Source organism: Dermacentor albipictus, chromosome 9, assembly GCF_038994185.2.
Source record: "Dermacentor albipictus isolate Rhodes 1998 colony chromosome 9, USDA_Dalb.pri_finalv2, whole genome shotgun sequence".
NCBI lineage: Eukaryota > Metazoa > Arthropoda > Arachnida > Ixodida > Ixodidae > Dermacentor > Dermacentor albipictus.
Genome location: NC_091829.1, coordinates 91592341 through 91608879, shown reverse-complemented (window position 1 = coordinate 91608879; position 16539 = coordinate 91592341). Strand labels below are relative to the sequence as shown.

General features: G+C 49.1%; 1 protein-coding gene across 1 annotated transcript; it reads left to right on the top strand.

Moving 5' to 3' along the window:
• The first annotated feature begins 4869 nt into the window (after positions 1-4869).
• LOC135914624 (uncharacterized) lies at positions 4870-16288 on the top strand. Its single transcript, XM_065447550.1, has 2 exons — positions 4870-6402; positions 15591-16288. Exons 1-2 carry the CDS (start codon positions 4882-4884, stop codon positions 15930-15932), a joined length of 1863 nt encoding a protein of 620 aa, XP_065303622.1. The 5' UTR covers positions 4870-4881; the 3' UTR covers positions 15933-16288.
• Positions 16289-16539: the final 251 nt, after the last annotated feature.

Here is a 16539-nt window from a genome sequence, read left to right as displayed (position 1 = left end):
TTTATTGGAAGTTCCGCACTTAAACTTGCTAATCATGCTGCTTCGAATTGCGCTTGCACATTGGCCATATCCTATTCCTTACTTTAAAGGATTGTAAACAGAGTGTCCGGACTAGTAAACCGACGACATAGTAGCAACCAACTGCAAACTTCTTTCTCCCGTAAACGCCTTGCCGTGAGATCCGTTTATAATTCGGATGGACTGCTTCTTGAACGACTTGAACATTATAAATATCTTGGGGTCTACTTTTCGGAAAATTTGAACTGGAATACACATACCGAATGCGTCACTTTAATGTAATCGAGAATGCTTAGCCCCATTAGACGTAACTTTCGCAAAGTCCCTAAAAGTGTAAAAGACGATCTTTACAACTCTAGTGTTTGCACAATACTCGAGTACCCTTGCTCACCTCGGCATCCCATAAGGCTTATACCCTTTAGACAAACACTAACGCACTTAAGACTGCCTGGCCTGGTTTGTTTCTGGAAATAACAACTTCCAAAGAAATATTACGTTAACAAAAGAAAAACATTGGCTGGCAGGCACTAGCACAACGCTACTTAGCGAAGAAATTAGAACTCTTTTGCCTAATTTACTCTGGTATCACAGGAATAAACCTGCGCTTGTTCATTTTCGCACCCCATTGCATTTATCTGCAATGTGATCACGAGCTTAAGGTTCTTTAAACACACTGTTGCAATGATGTTCTCCCACAATTCATTGTTTCGGTTACGTCGACAAACTGGAATACGCTTCCTAGGAATGTTGTTCAATGGAAAACGCGCTCTTAGTTTCAGTCGTTTTTATCGTCTAACCTGTAGTAAGCACATATCATTCAGCTTCGTACGTTAAACCATCATTTCCTTTTCTATGACGTGATTCTCTGGCACAACAGGCACGTCAAGCTGTCGCTACGCTTTTTCTTCTCTCTATCCTTGTTCCTTTTATTTCACCTGTACCTTCCTGCATGCGTTTTTAAATAAGCTCAATATTCAAGTAAAGTTTGTACTACCTCACTCGTGGCGGCCTCGGTGTTGTAAAAAAAGAAACTCAAGCCAAACGAAAATAAAAATCGCTTGTTGGCCCAAGTATTCACCACCGACCTGCTGGTTGCGAAACCACCAGGTCGTTTTTTTTTAACTACATCGAAAACAAAACTGAAGATATATTACAAAGAGGACGCATCTACACACTCAAAACTCGGGCGAACACACGCATGCGTCCAGAAAACTTGGTTGAATTCCAGGGGCTGCTTTGTGCCGTAGTCAAAACACTGTCGACTCTGTCCACGTTCCGAGACCAAATATCACAGTATTATAGATTGTAGGGATGCTGTATATTTTTTCGACATTCTCCAACGGACAATTAGAACGGTCATTGACATCACTTCATGTTCCATTATGTTTCTGCCGTTTACAGTTATGGGAGGTCCTCTCTATGACATCTTCATAATATACTTGGTTTATACAGCCTATGAGGATGTAGACTGTGTGATCGCATGCCAAAAGCCCGCGATCTACAAAGTACTTCTTGCGCGAGAGTGCTGCTTATTGAGAGCATGTACGCTGCGCAGGAATTTCCGCCATTGTCAGTTCATCATACGCCACCTTTAAAGCGGGGTTTCATATGCATGAAGAAGTAGACGCAGCACAAGGCGCCCCCTCCCTTCCGAGGAGGGAAAGGGTGGTGATCGCGTGTTAGCTCTCCTCGCGCCCGCCAGTTCAGGCCCGGCAGACAGATGGCGAGGCCGCGTTTGAATTGTTCTGCCGAAGAGCACGCTGCGTTGAAGAAGCGGCAGTGAGAACGGGCCGCTCGTTGTGCGTTCGGCCGAAGAATAGGCAGCGTTTGATGAACGCCACCGGGAACTCGCTCGAGGAAGGGCTCGTCGTCGACGTGCCGACCGCGCCGTGAGAGAGCGCGAAGGCGAGGCATTACGACAATGAAGAGCTGCGGACCCCGAGATTCACGTGCGCCCCCTTTCACGGCAGTGGAAGGGCGGTAATTTTTTGCTTATGTTTTTCTTTTCGTTAAGAATCCCCGCCCCCTCTGTAATAATACCCTTTGGTGCTCTCAGATACTTGTACAATTAAACATAAATAAACCTTCCTACAAATGAAAAAAACGAGGGTTCAGCAATTCCTGGAAGTGCTTCTATTTATACCAGGAATACAAAGGTTTCGCCACATATTACACTTAACCTCCCCACTGTTTCCACCGAAGTTGACTTCGGTGTTTTGTGCAGTTGTTGGGATATATAGCGTGCAGTGGCAGTATTACACTCTGGAAGGCTTGAATAAATATCTTTCTACAAGGGTTGCAAATAGGCTGCAGAGATGGAACACTTATCATTCGTCCAATACGACACGCCTCCTTCTTCAACGAACTAAAGTCCCCGTGTTTTGCATGATTCGCCAAAGACACCGGGGAATAGCAACTACATGCCAAGTGTAAACTATAAAAATTCAGGGAAGGCAAGCATTGGGTAAGTATTTTCAGAGCACAAAATTACCATAGACACTTTACATTTTCGGTGCAGGTCTGCCACAGAGTTGTTCCTATTTCTCTTCAATATGAAATCTTTTTACGTTTAGGTCCTCCCGCGCAACAGGCAGAACTAAGGTGTTTCTTGTAATGCTTCAATGTAGGCCAGAAACGAAGGTATAACAATTTTCATTTAACCCCTAATTGTCGGAACCTCACTGCTTGTTGCATTTAACTATGCCAACACTTCTTCAGAATAGAGACATCGGGACTCATTGAGTTCTTTTTTTATAGAACCATGAAAGTAGTCATATAAGGTTTATGAGTGATCCTGGTCGCTATACTAACTTCGCTGTAAGAAAAAAAAAAGAGACATGCTACCCATTGCGCCGCGTGAAGTATAATACCTCCTACCTTGAACGTCTCCATGTCAAACTGTAGCGTGTCGTAGCCGAGAATGAGGCGGCGCAGCTTGTCGTGGGGTTTCGCGCAGGTCTCCCAGCTCCGTAGGCAGAACGCAATGCTTGGTGCGCATGCGCAGCTCCTGCACATTGCAGCGGGCCTGGAAATCGGGCGAGGAGAAGCGCGGAACTCCGGCTGAACGTGAGCCGGCCGCCGTTGTGGCCAAATGTCAGCTCAGCCGCGTCGCCGGCGCTCAGGTCGAGGTATTCCTGGTAGTGCTAAAACCACGGGAACCTGCTGTACACGCGACATCTAGGTTGTTAAGAGATGGGCAGGAGAGCGCGGGCCGTCGCAAGGCCTCCGAATCTCGCAGAGCGACGTCGACAGCACCCTGGGCGACGTTAACTCGCAGTCGTACAGCACTTCAGTCGTGTCCAAATCGCCGGCGCAGTGAAACGATTTGACGTTCAGCTCGGTGAGGTGTTCCAACTCGCCGGACCCGCTGACGCTCCTGAATCCTGGCAAAACGTCATCCAAGGCGCCGTGGCAGACGGCACCGCCGCATGTGTATACACTGGCCATCTATGAACAGCTTGCGCAGCCCAAAGTAGACGTTTTTCACGCCGGTCCAGTCGTTACAGAGGCCGGCTTCACGCATGCCGTCGACTCCCGTGGTGTCGTCTGTGAAGCGGATCACCGCGAGTGCGTGTTTTCTCCGGCAGGGTTGTTGGCCTCGCGTTTCGCCGGGCTCACCGATCAGCCAGCAACTCCAAATTTGAGGGTTTTGGCCAAAGAGCACGTTGCAGCAGACATCGGCGCAGTTGTCGAAGAACACATTCGTGCGTGGATAGCAGCGCACTGTCGAAGTCGCTTCGGAAGTCAACCCGAAGCAGCCCAGTCTTGGGTGACCGTTCCACAACCACTGGTGCACTGCCTCTTCAACGTGTCCGCGAAGAAAGCGCACGAAAAGACCGCTCACGTTCGGCCCAACAAGTAGGCGAGAACATTGAGAATGCGCTGTGTGCACAGAAAAGCATTTATGGAAGGTCCCCTTCGCCAAGTTGGATCGGTCATTACGCTTCTTATGATAGTGTCTCTTGGGGCGTCGGCATTAGGACACAGCAATATGAATGTATGTGATGCCACATTTGTTTTTGTATGTGAAACAAAGATACTGCCATCTTAACTTTATCGTTTTACTTTGCTCAATATGAACACAGATATATTAACTACAAATATTTAAAGTATGCTTTATTATTGATTTTAACGATTATTGTTTATTTTATATCATTCATAAATTACAAATTTTTATTTCAGTATTCTTGCCTTTTTACCAACTGAGGCCCTATTCATGGCCGATTCGATTCCCCGAAGTGGGTTGAGCCATATCCTTAAGCACTAAACCAAACCAAAACAAGCAACAGAGCTCGGGCTGTTCGCTGCTGCTAGGCTAATCATCACCTTTTTTCCTAAATCTCATTAGAAATCGAATATCTTTACATAGTGAAATGGTAAATCACCGCTAACAAAATAAAAATAAAAACAGCATATGCATGTGGCCAGAAAAGTGGGAATAAAAGTATGTATAAAAATTGCACATTAAGTGAATCAATATAGCCATTATGGAAATGGAGGGTCTGTACATGTAAAGGGCGGGTCAAAATAACGCGGGAACTTCGAGGGTTTGCCAAGCTGTATTCTTGCGCCCTTCAACTAAGCAAGCACCTTCTTTCGACAACCTGGAATTGCGCAGGCGCGCCTTTTTACGCGCGTGTGCGCACCACTATCGGCATTTCTTGCCAACGTGCTGTGGCTACCTTAATCAACTTATTGTTGCTCAATCGTTTTCAAACCTACAAATGCAAAAACATACGCGCGTGCAAAAAGAATGAAAACAGCGATAACAATTCACTGCCTATAACGCGACCTAATCAACGTGACTGTGATATCCCAGAAAGCACCTTCAGATTCCAGATAAATTTCGTAGTCACTTGATTCATGACATGGCGCGCACCGAAAACCTGCTGCTTCGACGATGTAGCGCCGTCAGTGCGGATAGACCAACGGCCGGTTTCACCGGCCGAGCTGCCAAGTCCTTTTCTCCACATCTGTTTGTGCGTGACATCGCCCAACGTCGTCGCCATGATGCTCAGTATGGCCGCCGCCCAGACAGCGGACGTGCTGGTGAAAAAACTGGCTACGTACCATCGCCACGAAGTCTCGGAGCTGCAGCTCCGAAACTGCGTGGTCGCGAACCCGTCCCGCCTTTGCACCTTGATAAGTAGCTGCACGGAGCTGCGCTTTCTTCGCTGCGTCGCTAGTTCGTTAAAGCCGTACGACGTCCGAATACTGGTCCTCCCGGCGCTGAAGAAGTTGGAAACTCTCGAGTTCACGATAGACGAGCGTTTGTCTCCACTCCAGGCCCGCTCGATTCGCAACCTGGCGAGGTGCAACTTCGCCCCACAATTTCCGAGCCTTCAGTCCATATACGTCGAAGTCGCTGGCAGCGACAACATCGACATTGTCAGTGACCTGATGCTGCACTTTCCCAACGTGAACGACTTGCACGTTCACTTTCTTCGGGGGCAGTTCGGGGATGCCAGCGAGAAATGCAGGAGGTTGTGGGAAAGTCATCAGAGCCTACGCCGCTTCACGTTCACGTCCGAGGTTCCTTCGACGGCGTGCCAATTTGCCTATACGCCCATGAACTCCACAGACTGCGGCGTCCTCTGCGGAAACGTGCTGTGCACTCGGAACCCACACACTACTGGGAACTGCTGGCTGATGCGTGATCTCTGCTGCCGTAAACAGGCACTGCCGAACCATCAGACGCTCGTGGTGGTACGCCCCAGCAGCACTGCGACAGAGCAAATGCGCCAAGCGGGCGCTACGAACGAGTGGACTGGCGTGAAAAGCCTCTGCCTCGTCCTGCTCGGAATGTTCAACAACTTGCAGTATCCGTGCGCCGATGCCGCCTACCACGACGCCCTAGTCTACTTCTTGCAGCAGTTCAGGAGCATCAACGGGCACGGCGAGTACGAACACATGACCGAGCTGAACGTCAACTCGTTCCACTGCGCCGACAACTTGGACATGACCGCAGTCTTGCGGGACGCCGGGTTGACGTCGCTGACGGCGCTGTCGGCGTCGCCCTGCGGCATCCGACGGCAGGGGGCGCTCGGCCGTCTCGCCCTCGCCTGCCCCTCGCTCAACGACTTGGACGTCCGAGTGTACGCCGACGTCGCCAGTTGCGAGCGCTGCCGGGAAGGCCTCGACGTGGATGCCGACGACGCGGCCGAGCTGGCTGTCAGCCACAACGGAGGCCGGCTCACGTTCATCGGGGTGCCGCGATTCGGCTCGCTCGAATTCCTCAGCCGCTGCAACGTGCGGGAGCTGCGCTTGGGCGCCACTGATTGTGACCCGCCCGAAGGACTCGGAGAGCTGCTCGGGTTCAACGACAGGCTGCGCTGCTTGGTTCTCAGCTACGACGGCGCGCGCCTCGACCTGAACCTGTACAAGGTACGCATTAATAGGTTCAGCGTTTCTTGTTTTTCATTAGCTGTGAAACGTGGAGAGTGCGGGCGCGGAGAGAGCCATATACTTAGAAACCTTGGTTAAGAAAAAAAATTCTAATCCCAATTCTAAGAGTTCATAAAGGAAAAACAAAAAGCACTAACAGCAAGAGCACGATTGCGAATCACGAAATAGCCGATACGTGGTGCAGTAGCGCTCAATGCGTTTTCTATCTATAAGCGGTAGTTCACTAGCCAAAGACTCACGCTTAACCCTGCTCGTTCGACACTGCTTTTCGGAATAGTTCTTCAATATATCTGCGGCATTTTGAGCGTGATGTGATAAATCGTGGCTGGTTTATTTACTTCAAAATAAGCGTAATTTTCCCGATGTTTTGCGTAGTTTTAATTCTTTAGTTCTATGTATCAAATCTCTAAGGCTGCGGGATTTTCGCCCATTATTATTTGAGTGCTGGCCCACCACCCTGCTGACCCCAAGGCCTTGTGACAAACTTCGGCAACGTACAGTGGTGAGCAGCCTTGTGTAGAGCGCGGCGACGGTGCTCTGCGGAGCAAGTCAGCGCCACCTAACGTTGCGCTCTGGGTTTGAGTTATGCGTCCCGCGCGCATGCGCGGCAGAGACAGAGGCATGCCTGCTCATCGCTTCCTTGTCCAGCCACCACCTTGCGAGTTCGTTTCGTGCCGCGAGGGGCGCTCTGCCTGCAATTGTGACGCTGTGACGGCGGCGAGGGCGTCGCCGTGCCACCGTGTTTGACGAGTGTAACGAGACGGCCAGACAAGTAAGCGCGAGTGATAGCAGATCACCGCGCATTTCTGCACAGGCACCACTCGCCGCGGCGATAATGTCTTTCGGCGTTTATCTGCACTGCGTATTTAGCTAAGGGCGATAGCCGACGAAAATGGGCAACCAGCGCTGAAGCTTCGCGTGCCGACAGCAGCGCCGTAACACACAGCCTAGCGAGCGGTAGACACAGTTTCCAGTAGCACACGCAGTGATTTCGTGTCAGCAAATTCACCGATTGTCTTGAGTCACACTTTTCACGGCTCCTCAAACGGCAGGGAACCGACGTGCTAGGACGTAGCAGCGCATGCGCTCTACGCAGCGCGCATGGCCATGGACAGAACTTGGCTGGCCGCATCGGGCTAGACAAACATTGATACAGGCGCACGTTTCTTATCGCTAAATATGTCGTGCCATCTTCGTAGCCTCCCTATCGGACGGTTTCAGCATATTTTAGTAACGAATGAAAAATGTCGTAGCGCCTCCTGGCCAGCGCTGGTTCCCCATAGGCGACGAAAATAGACACCAAACAACCATATAGGCCCAATTCTCGCACTCTTAGCCTGGTCTGCGCCTGAAACGCGCGATCACCCGCTATCACTTGGACGTGCTTCAGAAATGCGCGATCACCCGATATCACTTGCACTTGCTTGCCTAGCCGCCCCGTGATTCGCGCGCAACGCGTTGGTTTTCCGGCCGCTGTTACATATCATTCAGCGCGGCCCTGGCGGACTGAAGCGTAAGAACTAAGGCCGAGAACCCACGAGCAGGCACCGCTTTATTTTGGCCGCGCATGCGCACGAGACGCATAGCTCAAACCCAGAGCGTAACGTTAGATGGCGCTGACTTGCTCCGCAGAGCACCGTCGCCGCGCTCTAGACAAGGCTGCTCACCACTGTACGGCTGTGCATGCTTACGCCGATGAAGCTGTGTCTGACATTGCCAAAGTATAAGTCACTCTGTTTATTTATACTGTCATGAAACTGAAGACGCATTCAAGCTGCCCGGCATGGCTGCGCACGACCACCAGCTCCACCGCGGTAACTTCGCCTTCGTCGAGGAACAATTTGCTAGGATATGGTCGAGTGGGCCGGACTTGCCGGCTCGTCGAATGCATTCTAGTGAGGCATACAACCACGCTGAAAAGAGTAAAAGTGTGAGCGTCATGTGACAATCGTGGAGCCTAGTCATCATAAATATAGGATACATGTTGGCACTTGCCATGATAAAAGCCAAGCAGTCGCGAGACACGGACATATCCTCACTGCGGATACTCAACTCCTACGGTCCTCCACATTTACATGTAAGTCGCACGTATTATTTACGCTATTAGAGCCCATCTTTCGTAGCGTTAACTTGGAAGGCCAGCTCGTAAGGCCTCGTTTCTTTGTTTCGAGAGCTCGACTCCGCTTTCCGATCTCTTGAAATCGACATGTTACTAGCGCGCTCCAGAGCAGCATGACACCACTGAGCAAGTGATCCGTCGCGTGGCCTTTTTCATATTTCACGGGCTTTTTTTGCAACCCGGAAAAAAGGTCTACGTGAGACGTATCGTAATGGAAACAACTCGATCGGTGGTTTCTGAAGGTGCTCTACAAATCTGCGTATCATACTTGTGGTCCTCAGCCAATCATTAAAAAGTTGGGTAAAAAAATCTAATTAGGGAGTTATGGGAAAAGCAAAAAAATGTCCGAGTTTCTATCATCTGCTGAGGAGAGTATGCTTTCGGTTCAATTCGCTTCCGACGTCCATTTCATTTTTAAATTCTTCGCTGAAGTTATGTGAGGCATCCTGTATACCGGGTGCTTCTGCGAAGCCTTTTACCAATTTTGGCAAATCACCTATCGCAGGTAGTTCGATTCCAATCCTTGAGCTATATTGCTCAAACATGCGCACATTATTTGCAGGAAAAGTACACACACGTTATCGACTAATCACCAATAATATGGTAATTATCTTTTTTTACCTGTCTTATGACCCATATTGCAATTGATGTAGTGTAACTAAGGAATTTTCAAGATGACAGCAGTTTCGAGATGCTAATTAGCGAACCTTGTGAAGAAACACGCTGGCGGTTAATTTCGTGTTTCTATGCATAAAACAGCGTTCTGATAAAAAAAGTAATTGAAATGACATTGCGTTTTTACCGCAAGTTTGATGGCGCTTACCCCGAAAATGGTGTCTTCCACAGTTATATTCGAGTACTTATTTCTTGTATTCTCACCGGCTACAATTTCTTATTTGCAATGTGAGCTGTAAGGTAATTAGGGAAATACCTAATTAGTGTTTTTGTCAATAAGTCGATTATGCATTTGGTTTTTCGCGCAAGTAGGACCAGATAATTTTTTAATTGCAATGTCGAAAAAACAACTGCTGCCTGTGAGTGTGTTGGCATTCCTGCACCACAGGGCCCGTAGCCTATTGACTAGACGCAACCAAGGTATCACTAAATGGACATATTTTTGCATCCTTAACTAGAGTAAGTGAGCATCTGCCCCGAAAAAGCTCACGAAATAGCGCTTAGAAATCCGTCTCTGGCAGCCACGCCTAAGTGCCTTGACTTGAGGTGCTGCACTATTCGTTGTATTATTTCTTTATACACCGCATGGCTCGTAGCAGTATTGATCAACAAAACGGTGGCGTCATTCCAAATGCTATATATGTAATTACAAACCGTTTTATGAGGCAACCCTAATGGCCTATTCCACGATACTTCATGGACACGTGAATCTTTGTAGTTAATCAGAATCGAGGGGCTTAAACCAGCCCGATATCTGTCCACGCAGCTTTTATTCATATGGAAGACTGTTTGCACGCTTTCATTTGGCACTAATGCTTACCAGAAGACTCATGACGATTATGCGTTCCATTAATGTGGTGACATTTATTTCAGAGCATCGCAGTCGTTTGAGTCGTTCATGTTGTTTTATTCTTAATGCCAGTACGTGATGTTATTCGCAGTTTCTTTTTTTTCCGTATTTCATTGTACTGACGTGCAGTTTCATATCCTAGGCAAGAAAGCCGTACGTCGTATGCATGCGTTCCCTGAAGCTGTAAGCTACGGTTTGAGCAAAACCGTGGGCATAGACCCTACGATGCTGGGATAGTTTATTTGAAACAACCAGCAATATAATCAAGATACCAGTCAAGATGGCATACCTCACTGCGAATCCCCGACTACGGGGACCAAATCTGGACCGTCCAGGGAGCCCACGTGTTGGCGGCCAGGCCGAGCCTGCCCGTCCCAACTTGTGAGGGACCCGCTGCGCGATAATCGCGTATCTCAGGAATGTGAATAAATTTTTGCATCCATCCATCGATAATCAAACGCTGAGCGTAACAGCACACAAAAGTACAACGAATTGTAAAACAGCAACAAGTGTTTATGATTATAGGCGCTTAGGTGTTTTGTGGGGCTTTGATCTTACACGAAAAAGCATAGCCTCAAGAGCGCCTTGAATGCTTTCATCCGCATCTGTATCAGCGAGAGCAAGCTTAAACTAGGAAAATATAGAAGTGCTCCAATACATTAATGACAAATTCGACGGTTGTCATAAATCGACACTTCATGTTTGTTTGCTGCTACCAGAGCTTATTGCCCAATGCGCTGCTGTTATGAATGCACGAAATAGTTTGACCTCATTTTCATCAAGACACTTTACGGCCATAAAGTGGCCGTAAAGCGTTTATCTATCAGGTGTCTTGACGAAAATGAAGTCAGGGTATTGAGTGCATTGGAAGCAGCCCATCGGACAATAAGCAGAAGTTCGCAGCACAACAGGAATGTTATCGCCTTCCACAGCAACGCACTCCCGATAAAATCATGCGCTACACGCACGCCACAAGGACTAGAACACCAACCATCCTCCGTTATCCGTAGTAGCTTCTGGTCAACAGGCGGTAGGAGCACGTTCCATCGCTTAACAGTGGCAGCTCATCCGGCGCAGATCGGCATTACCCGCCTTTTACAGCGAAGCCGTCTATGGCTAGGGTTCCGGGGTTTCTTTCTGGCGTAACGTCGACCGAAAACTATCATCATCAATGGCTCATATTCTCAATAGCAATGGCTCACACCCCCGTAAGGCAGAGGCTACCCGCACACGGCAATGTGAGGCGAATAATAGTGCATAAATTCTTTAGAATCATGAATCGCGCCCTCGGCCCTCTACCCTCTGCCGTTGGGAACATTTCGGAAATGTTTTAGTAGTTTATTTACTTACCTGCGCCCCATGTTGAGTGTGTGTCGGTTGTGCGTTTCAAGGATTGCGAATAATTAATAATGGCTTCTCCAGGGCAGCATGTGGCACCTTCTCGTGGGTGAGCAGGCCTGAGTGTGTTATGCTAAGAGCGCGGCCGACAAAGGCACGCCGAGTTCTGTCTGCTGACGCGGCTGCCTTGGAGTTTTCGTCGCTGATTTCTGCTTTTGCACCTCGCTTGTTGCATTCTTTTTAGACATTCTTTAGACATTTCGCATATTCAAGCCGTCTTAGAGCGCAGCCTTCCGCGTCGGATTTACCAAAGAGGTGCATTTGATACCATGGACACATACAGCCACAAATCGCTGTTATCTTAAATTATTGTGGAAGCGGCGCATGGATTTTATGAAATGTCCAATCGTAGCAAAACAAACACATCTACGCTTATTAGCCGCATAGTGTCACCTCAACTATACCAGCAGTTTCCTTTGTGCTAACTGCTTACCGTTAGGTTCAGACCCAACGGCAGAGGGCGCGTGAACTCAACGGCACCAGGCTTCACCTTCGCTGAACAGGACCATCGTTTGCCTAAACTTCATCTGCTCGGCTTGACAGGGCCAAAGCTTATGCATTTCAAAAGCGAAGGCACGTTTCATCTCATTTTGAGCGCGAATAAATATATTGTCGCGCATATCCTGCTGAAGTATACATGCTAAATGGGGATCCAGGCGTTTGTACTTCACGAAACACAACCGTTGACGCGCGATGCTGAGACGAACCTCGTTCTCTTCAGTCCCCTCGTTGTGCCACACCATGTGGCACTACCCCTTCTTCAAAATAATAATAATAATAAAAGAATGAAAACATACATAGCCTTGACGTGAGAGCGCCGAGATGGCCTAGGACGAACACATAGTTGATAATCACAATCACTGTGGTGTGCGATATAGTCACAAGGCACTGAGGGACGAGCAACAACAAAAACTACCCTAAGCAGCTGAAAACGTCGAATTTTGGGGGCTATGGTACGGTTTCAAACGTACAACATGCACAATCTCAGATTGTGGTTGTCGGCGTTGGGAAGACTGGCTTCCGTCAGGAAGGACTTCGTAATTGACGTCACTAATTCACTACAACACTTTGTAAGGTCCGAAGTTGCGACTCAAAAGCTTCTCGGATAGTCCTTTTCGGCGCACGCGAGTCCAGACCTAAATTTGATCGCCAGGTTGGAACTCGTCTTGCCGATGGCGGAGATTGTAACGTTGCGCATCGATGCTCTGTTGTTTCTTTATGTGCACTCCGGCAAGCTGACGGGCTTCTTCCGCGCGTTGCACGAAGAGTTAGGCATCTTGGGCGAGATCGAGGGGATCGATGTTGTCGCATGGCAGCATTGTTTCTAACATAGTGTGCACTTCATGGCCGTAAACAAGGTAAAACGGCGTGCAGCGTGTTGTTTCTTGCGTAGCAGTATTACAGGCAAACGTTACGTATGGGAGCATCTCGTCCCTCGTCTTGTGCTGTACGTCTACGTACATAGACAGCATGTCGGTCATCGTTTCGTTCAGTCGTTCGGTCAAGCCGTTTGTCTGCGGATGATAGGCAGTTGTCCTTCGATGGGCTGTGCAGCTGAGTTTAAAAACGTCTTCAATGAGCTGCGCTGTAAAGGCTTTTTCTCGGTCTGTTATGACGTGCGATGGGGCGCCAAGCCGTAGGACGATGCTCTTCATGAAAAACTGGTCAACCTCGGTAGTTGTGCCTCGAGGCAACGCCTTTGTCTCAGCATACCACGTTGAATAGTCTGTGGCGACGATTATCCACCTGTTGCCAGAAGATGACAGTGGAAACGGGCCTAGAAGATCCATGCCGACCTGGTCGAATGGTTTACCAGGTGGGTCAATCGGATTCAGCAATCCCGCAGTCTTCACAGCTGACGACTTTCGGCGCTGGCATTCACGGCAGGCTTGGACGCACCGCTTAACACACTCGCCAAGTTTCGGCCAGTAGTAGGATTTGCGCGCACTCTATCAAGCGTTCGCGTTAAACCCAAATGGCAAGACGGAGGCTCATCATACAGGCGAATAAAACATCGGCATGGAGGTCTGCTGGAACGACCAAAAGGTATGTCTTGTTGGTGGCAGCGGAGCTCTTCTTATACAAGACGCCATGTCGTCAACAAAACGACGACATTCCTCGAGTGATATGCCGGGGGATTGATGGGTTTCGTCCTTCCAGATGTTCGAATATCGGTCGTAGTGAGTCGTCTGCGCGCTGCCGTGTGAACAAATCACTAACGATTACGGTCCCAAGGAAAACGCCGTCGTCCTCAATGTCGTGGTCGGTAGAGTCGATAGGGGCTCGCGAGAGAGCTTCAGCGTCTTCGTGTATGTGGCCCGACTTTTACACGATGGTCACGTCGTACTCCTGCAAACGTAGACTCCACCGTGCCAGTCGTCCAGAAGCGTCCCACAGATTTGCAAGCCCACATGCCGAGTGATGATCGGTTACAACTTCGAATGGCGGCCGTAGATGTAAGGTCGAAATTCGGCCAGCGCCCATACGACGGCAAGACACTTTCTCCGTAGTGGTGTAGTTGGTATCTGCACGCGATAGTGTGTGACTTGCGTAGGCAATCTCTTTCAATACCTTCCTGCCGTTGTACAAGCACCGCACCAAGACCAACGTTACTAGCGTCTGTATGAACTTCTGTGTCCACCGACACGCGAAGGCCACTTGTCGGTTATCACGGTGTCGGTTCCGCGGCCGATCGCGGGGACTCGATCGAACGATGGTCGGCAAGCTGATTTTCTCGGTGCCGTCGACAAGAAAATCAGTCGCACTACGTCAACTCGCGCTAGTCCGTCGCTTCCTGTAATGTAAAACGGTTCCAGGGACACACTGTGCTGACTAGTCGGCCAGTCGTCATCAGCGTTTGTCGGCCTCGTTTCGACCCAGTGTTACCGCGCGTTAAATGAGCGCATGTGCGAAGCCAGGCACGCGCTGCCTACACCAGTGAGGGCTGACGTCACAAGAAGACGTCGTCAGTAATGGAATATCTTTTTGAAGTGTCAGCCAACAATCAATGAAAGTCGGCGACCACGTGGTTCACGGTGAAGTCCGTGCGAATCCCTGGCCGCTTTCTGTTTTGACGTGGAGTTGCAGGCTAACGCTACGCATGCTTTCGGCAACGTAAGGACGCGATACCAGTGGAATTGCAAGGCCGTACACGGCAAGATTCTTTGCAGCTGTGCGCGACCGCGCTCTTTTTCTTTTCTTTTTTTTTTTTTGGAGGAACTTTCCTCTCAGACCATGTGGCCGCGCGCGCAACCGTTGCAAACCGTTTCGCGACTAATCTGCTTGCGCCGTCGAGCCATAAAAAGGTTTATATTCATAAGTTCGTAAGACATATGCCCCTTAACGTAGACTTCCTTCTTACGTTTGCAGGTGCAACCGCCGTTTGTTTTGCGAATCGACTAGAGCTTAACCCGCCGTGGTTGCTAAGTGGCAATGGTGTTCGGCTGCTAAGCACGACGTCGCGGTATCGTATCCCGGCCACGGCTACCGCATTTCGATGGGGCCGGAATGCGAAAACAGCCGTGTGATTTAGGTGCACGTTAACGAACCACAGGTGGTCCAAATTTGCGGAGTCGCCCACTACGGCGTGGCTCATATAAAGAAAGTGGTTTTGTCAGGCAAAACTCCACAATGTTTTCGACTCAAGCTTACTTTAGGCGCAAGTACGTAAGTTCGCAGCTGCGCTATATTCGTATGCTTGCTAATCTTTCGAATATTTTTTGCTTTGTGAATGCGCTTATTTTATAAAATTTTTGCGAAGCCTCAATTCGTTCGCAAGTTAGCTTTGTCGATTCCGTTCCAGAAGATTGCTATACTCAACGGCGCAACATCACTGTGCTGTATGCAAGGCTCACTTTAAAAAACAGAATTCTGCAACGCGTATTATACTCCCTTGCAATGAACCCCTCTGACGTTAACCTAGGTCACTATGTATGATAACTAACAACGCCGTGCGCTGTGCCCTACCGCATCAGTTCGCAACACGTCGCCAAAGCATTACGCGTTCGCTGCAGGTCACCTACGATTCGGCACAAGTCTACCAAACCGCGAGTGCTTCGCGTCACGTAGTTGTTAGCCGGAGTTCAGTCTGCTGATTAAGCGTCATTTCCTTCCCTTTCCGAACAGAACCTGAAGGGGCTCCGGAATCTACGCCTCCTCAGCGTGCTGTCGACTGCGTGCTACGACAATATCTACGCAAGAGCCTACATGCAATCTGTGGGCTCCTTCATGGAACGGCTGAAGGTCTTCCACGTGCACTTCACGGACACCAAGGGCAATACTGAGCGACTGACGTGGGTGCGACGCGCTCCGACGGTTGTGGAACAGGTCTACCGACTCGGTCCGCTGCTGATAGCGCCGGTGTTTTTCGGCCGGGTGCTCACCGGCGCACCGTGCGTGGTCTGCACGACCCAGACTTTCATCGGGCTCGTCAAGCCGAAATACCGGGACGTGCACACCAAGTTTTAGACCTTGCTCTTTTAGTGTTCTTATAGACTGTTTTAGCTCGGCCGTAATCGCATTACCGTTCGTGGAACACCTGGTTACAGCAGCCGTCAACGGCAGTATAGCAACGCTGCTAGCGACAATGTCAGGATGCCTGTTTCAATGGCAACGCGTGAGGATCGCTTTTTTTATGTATCGTCATTCTTGTTGAAAAGAAATAGGACAAAGCGGTCTGCATGGTAACGACGATGTCGCTACCGATTCTTTACACCAGCGGCTAAGTACCAAATGCAAAGTAACTTCAATGGGCGTTTTGTGTCCTTGCTAGTTAAATTATCTTCCCTAAGATGGCATGTCACGAACGCTTCTCTTGAAGTAAACGTGTCGGTAACCTAGTGTTTCTTAAAGGGCAATGCGTTTACGGTCCCGCTAATACTCTGTTTTTAATTCAAACCTTGTCTCACCGGGAGACTTGACTTTTACTCCTACCGCTTCTGTTTTATCTGTCAGGCTAAACGTCATATTTCGAATTTTAGCTTGTTCGTACTGTTGACAAAAACTCCTAAACGCCACATTTGCCTTGAATCCTTATATTGCAGTGTGATCATACGGAACCATGAAAAAAAAATTG

Bases quoted from the DNA above. Each gene is read 5' to 3' on its own strand.
- LOC135914624 (XM_065447550.1), top strand. From the start codon at position 4,882: ATGACATGGCGCGCACCGAAAACCTGCTGCTTCGACGATGTAGCGCCG. The intron at 6,403-15,590 runs GTACGCATTAAT...CTTTCCGAACAG, and splicing joins TCGACCTGAACCTGTACAAG to AACCTGAAGGGGCTCCGGAA.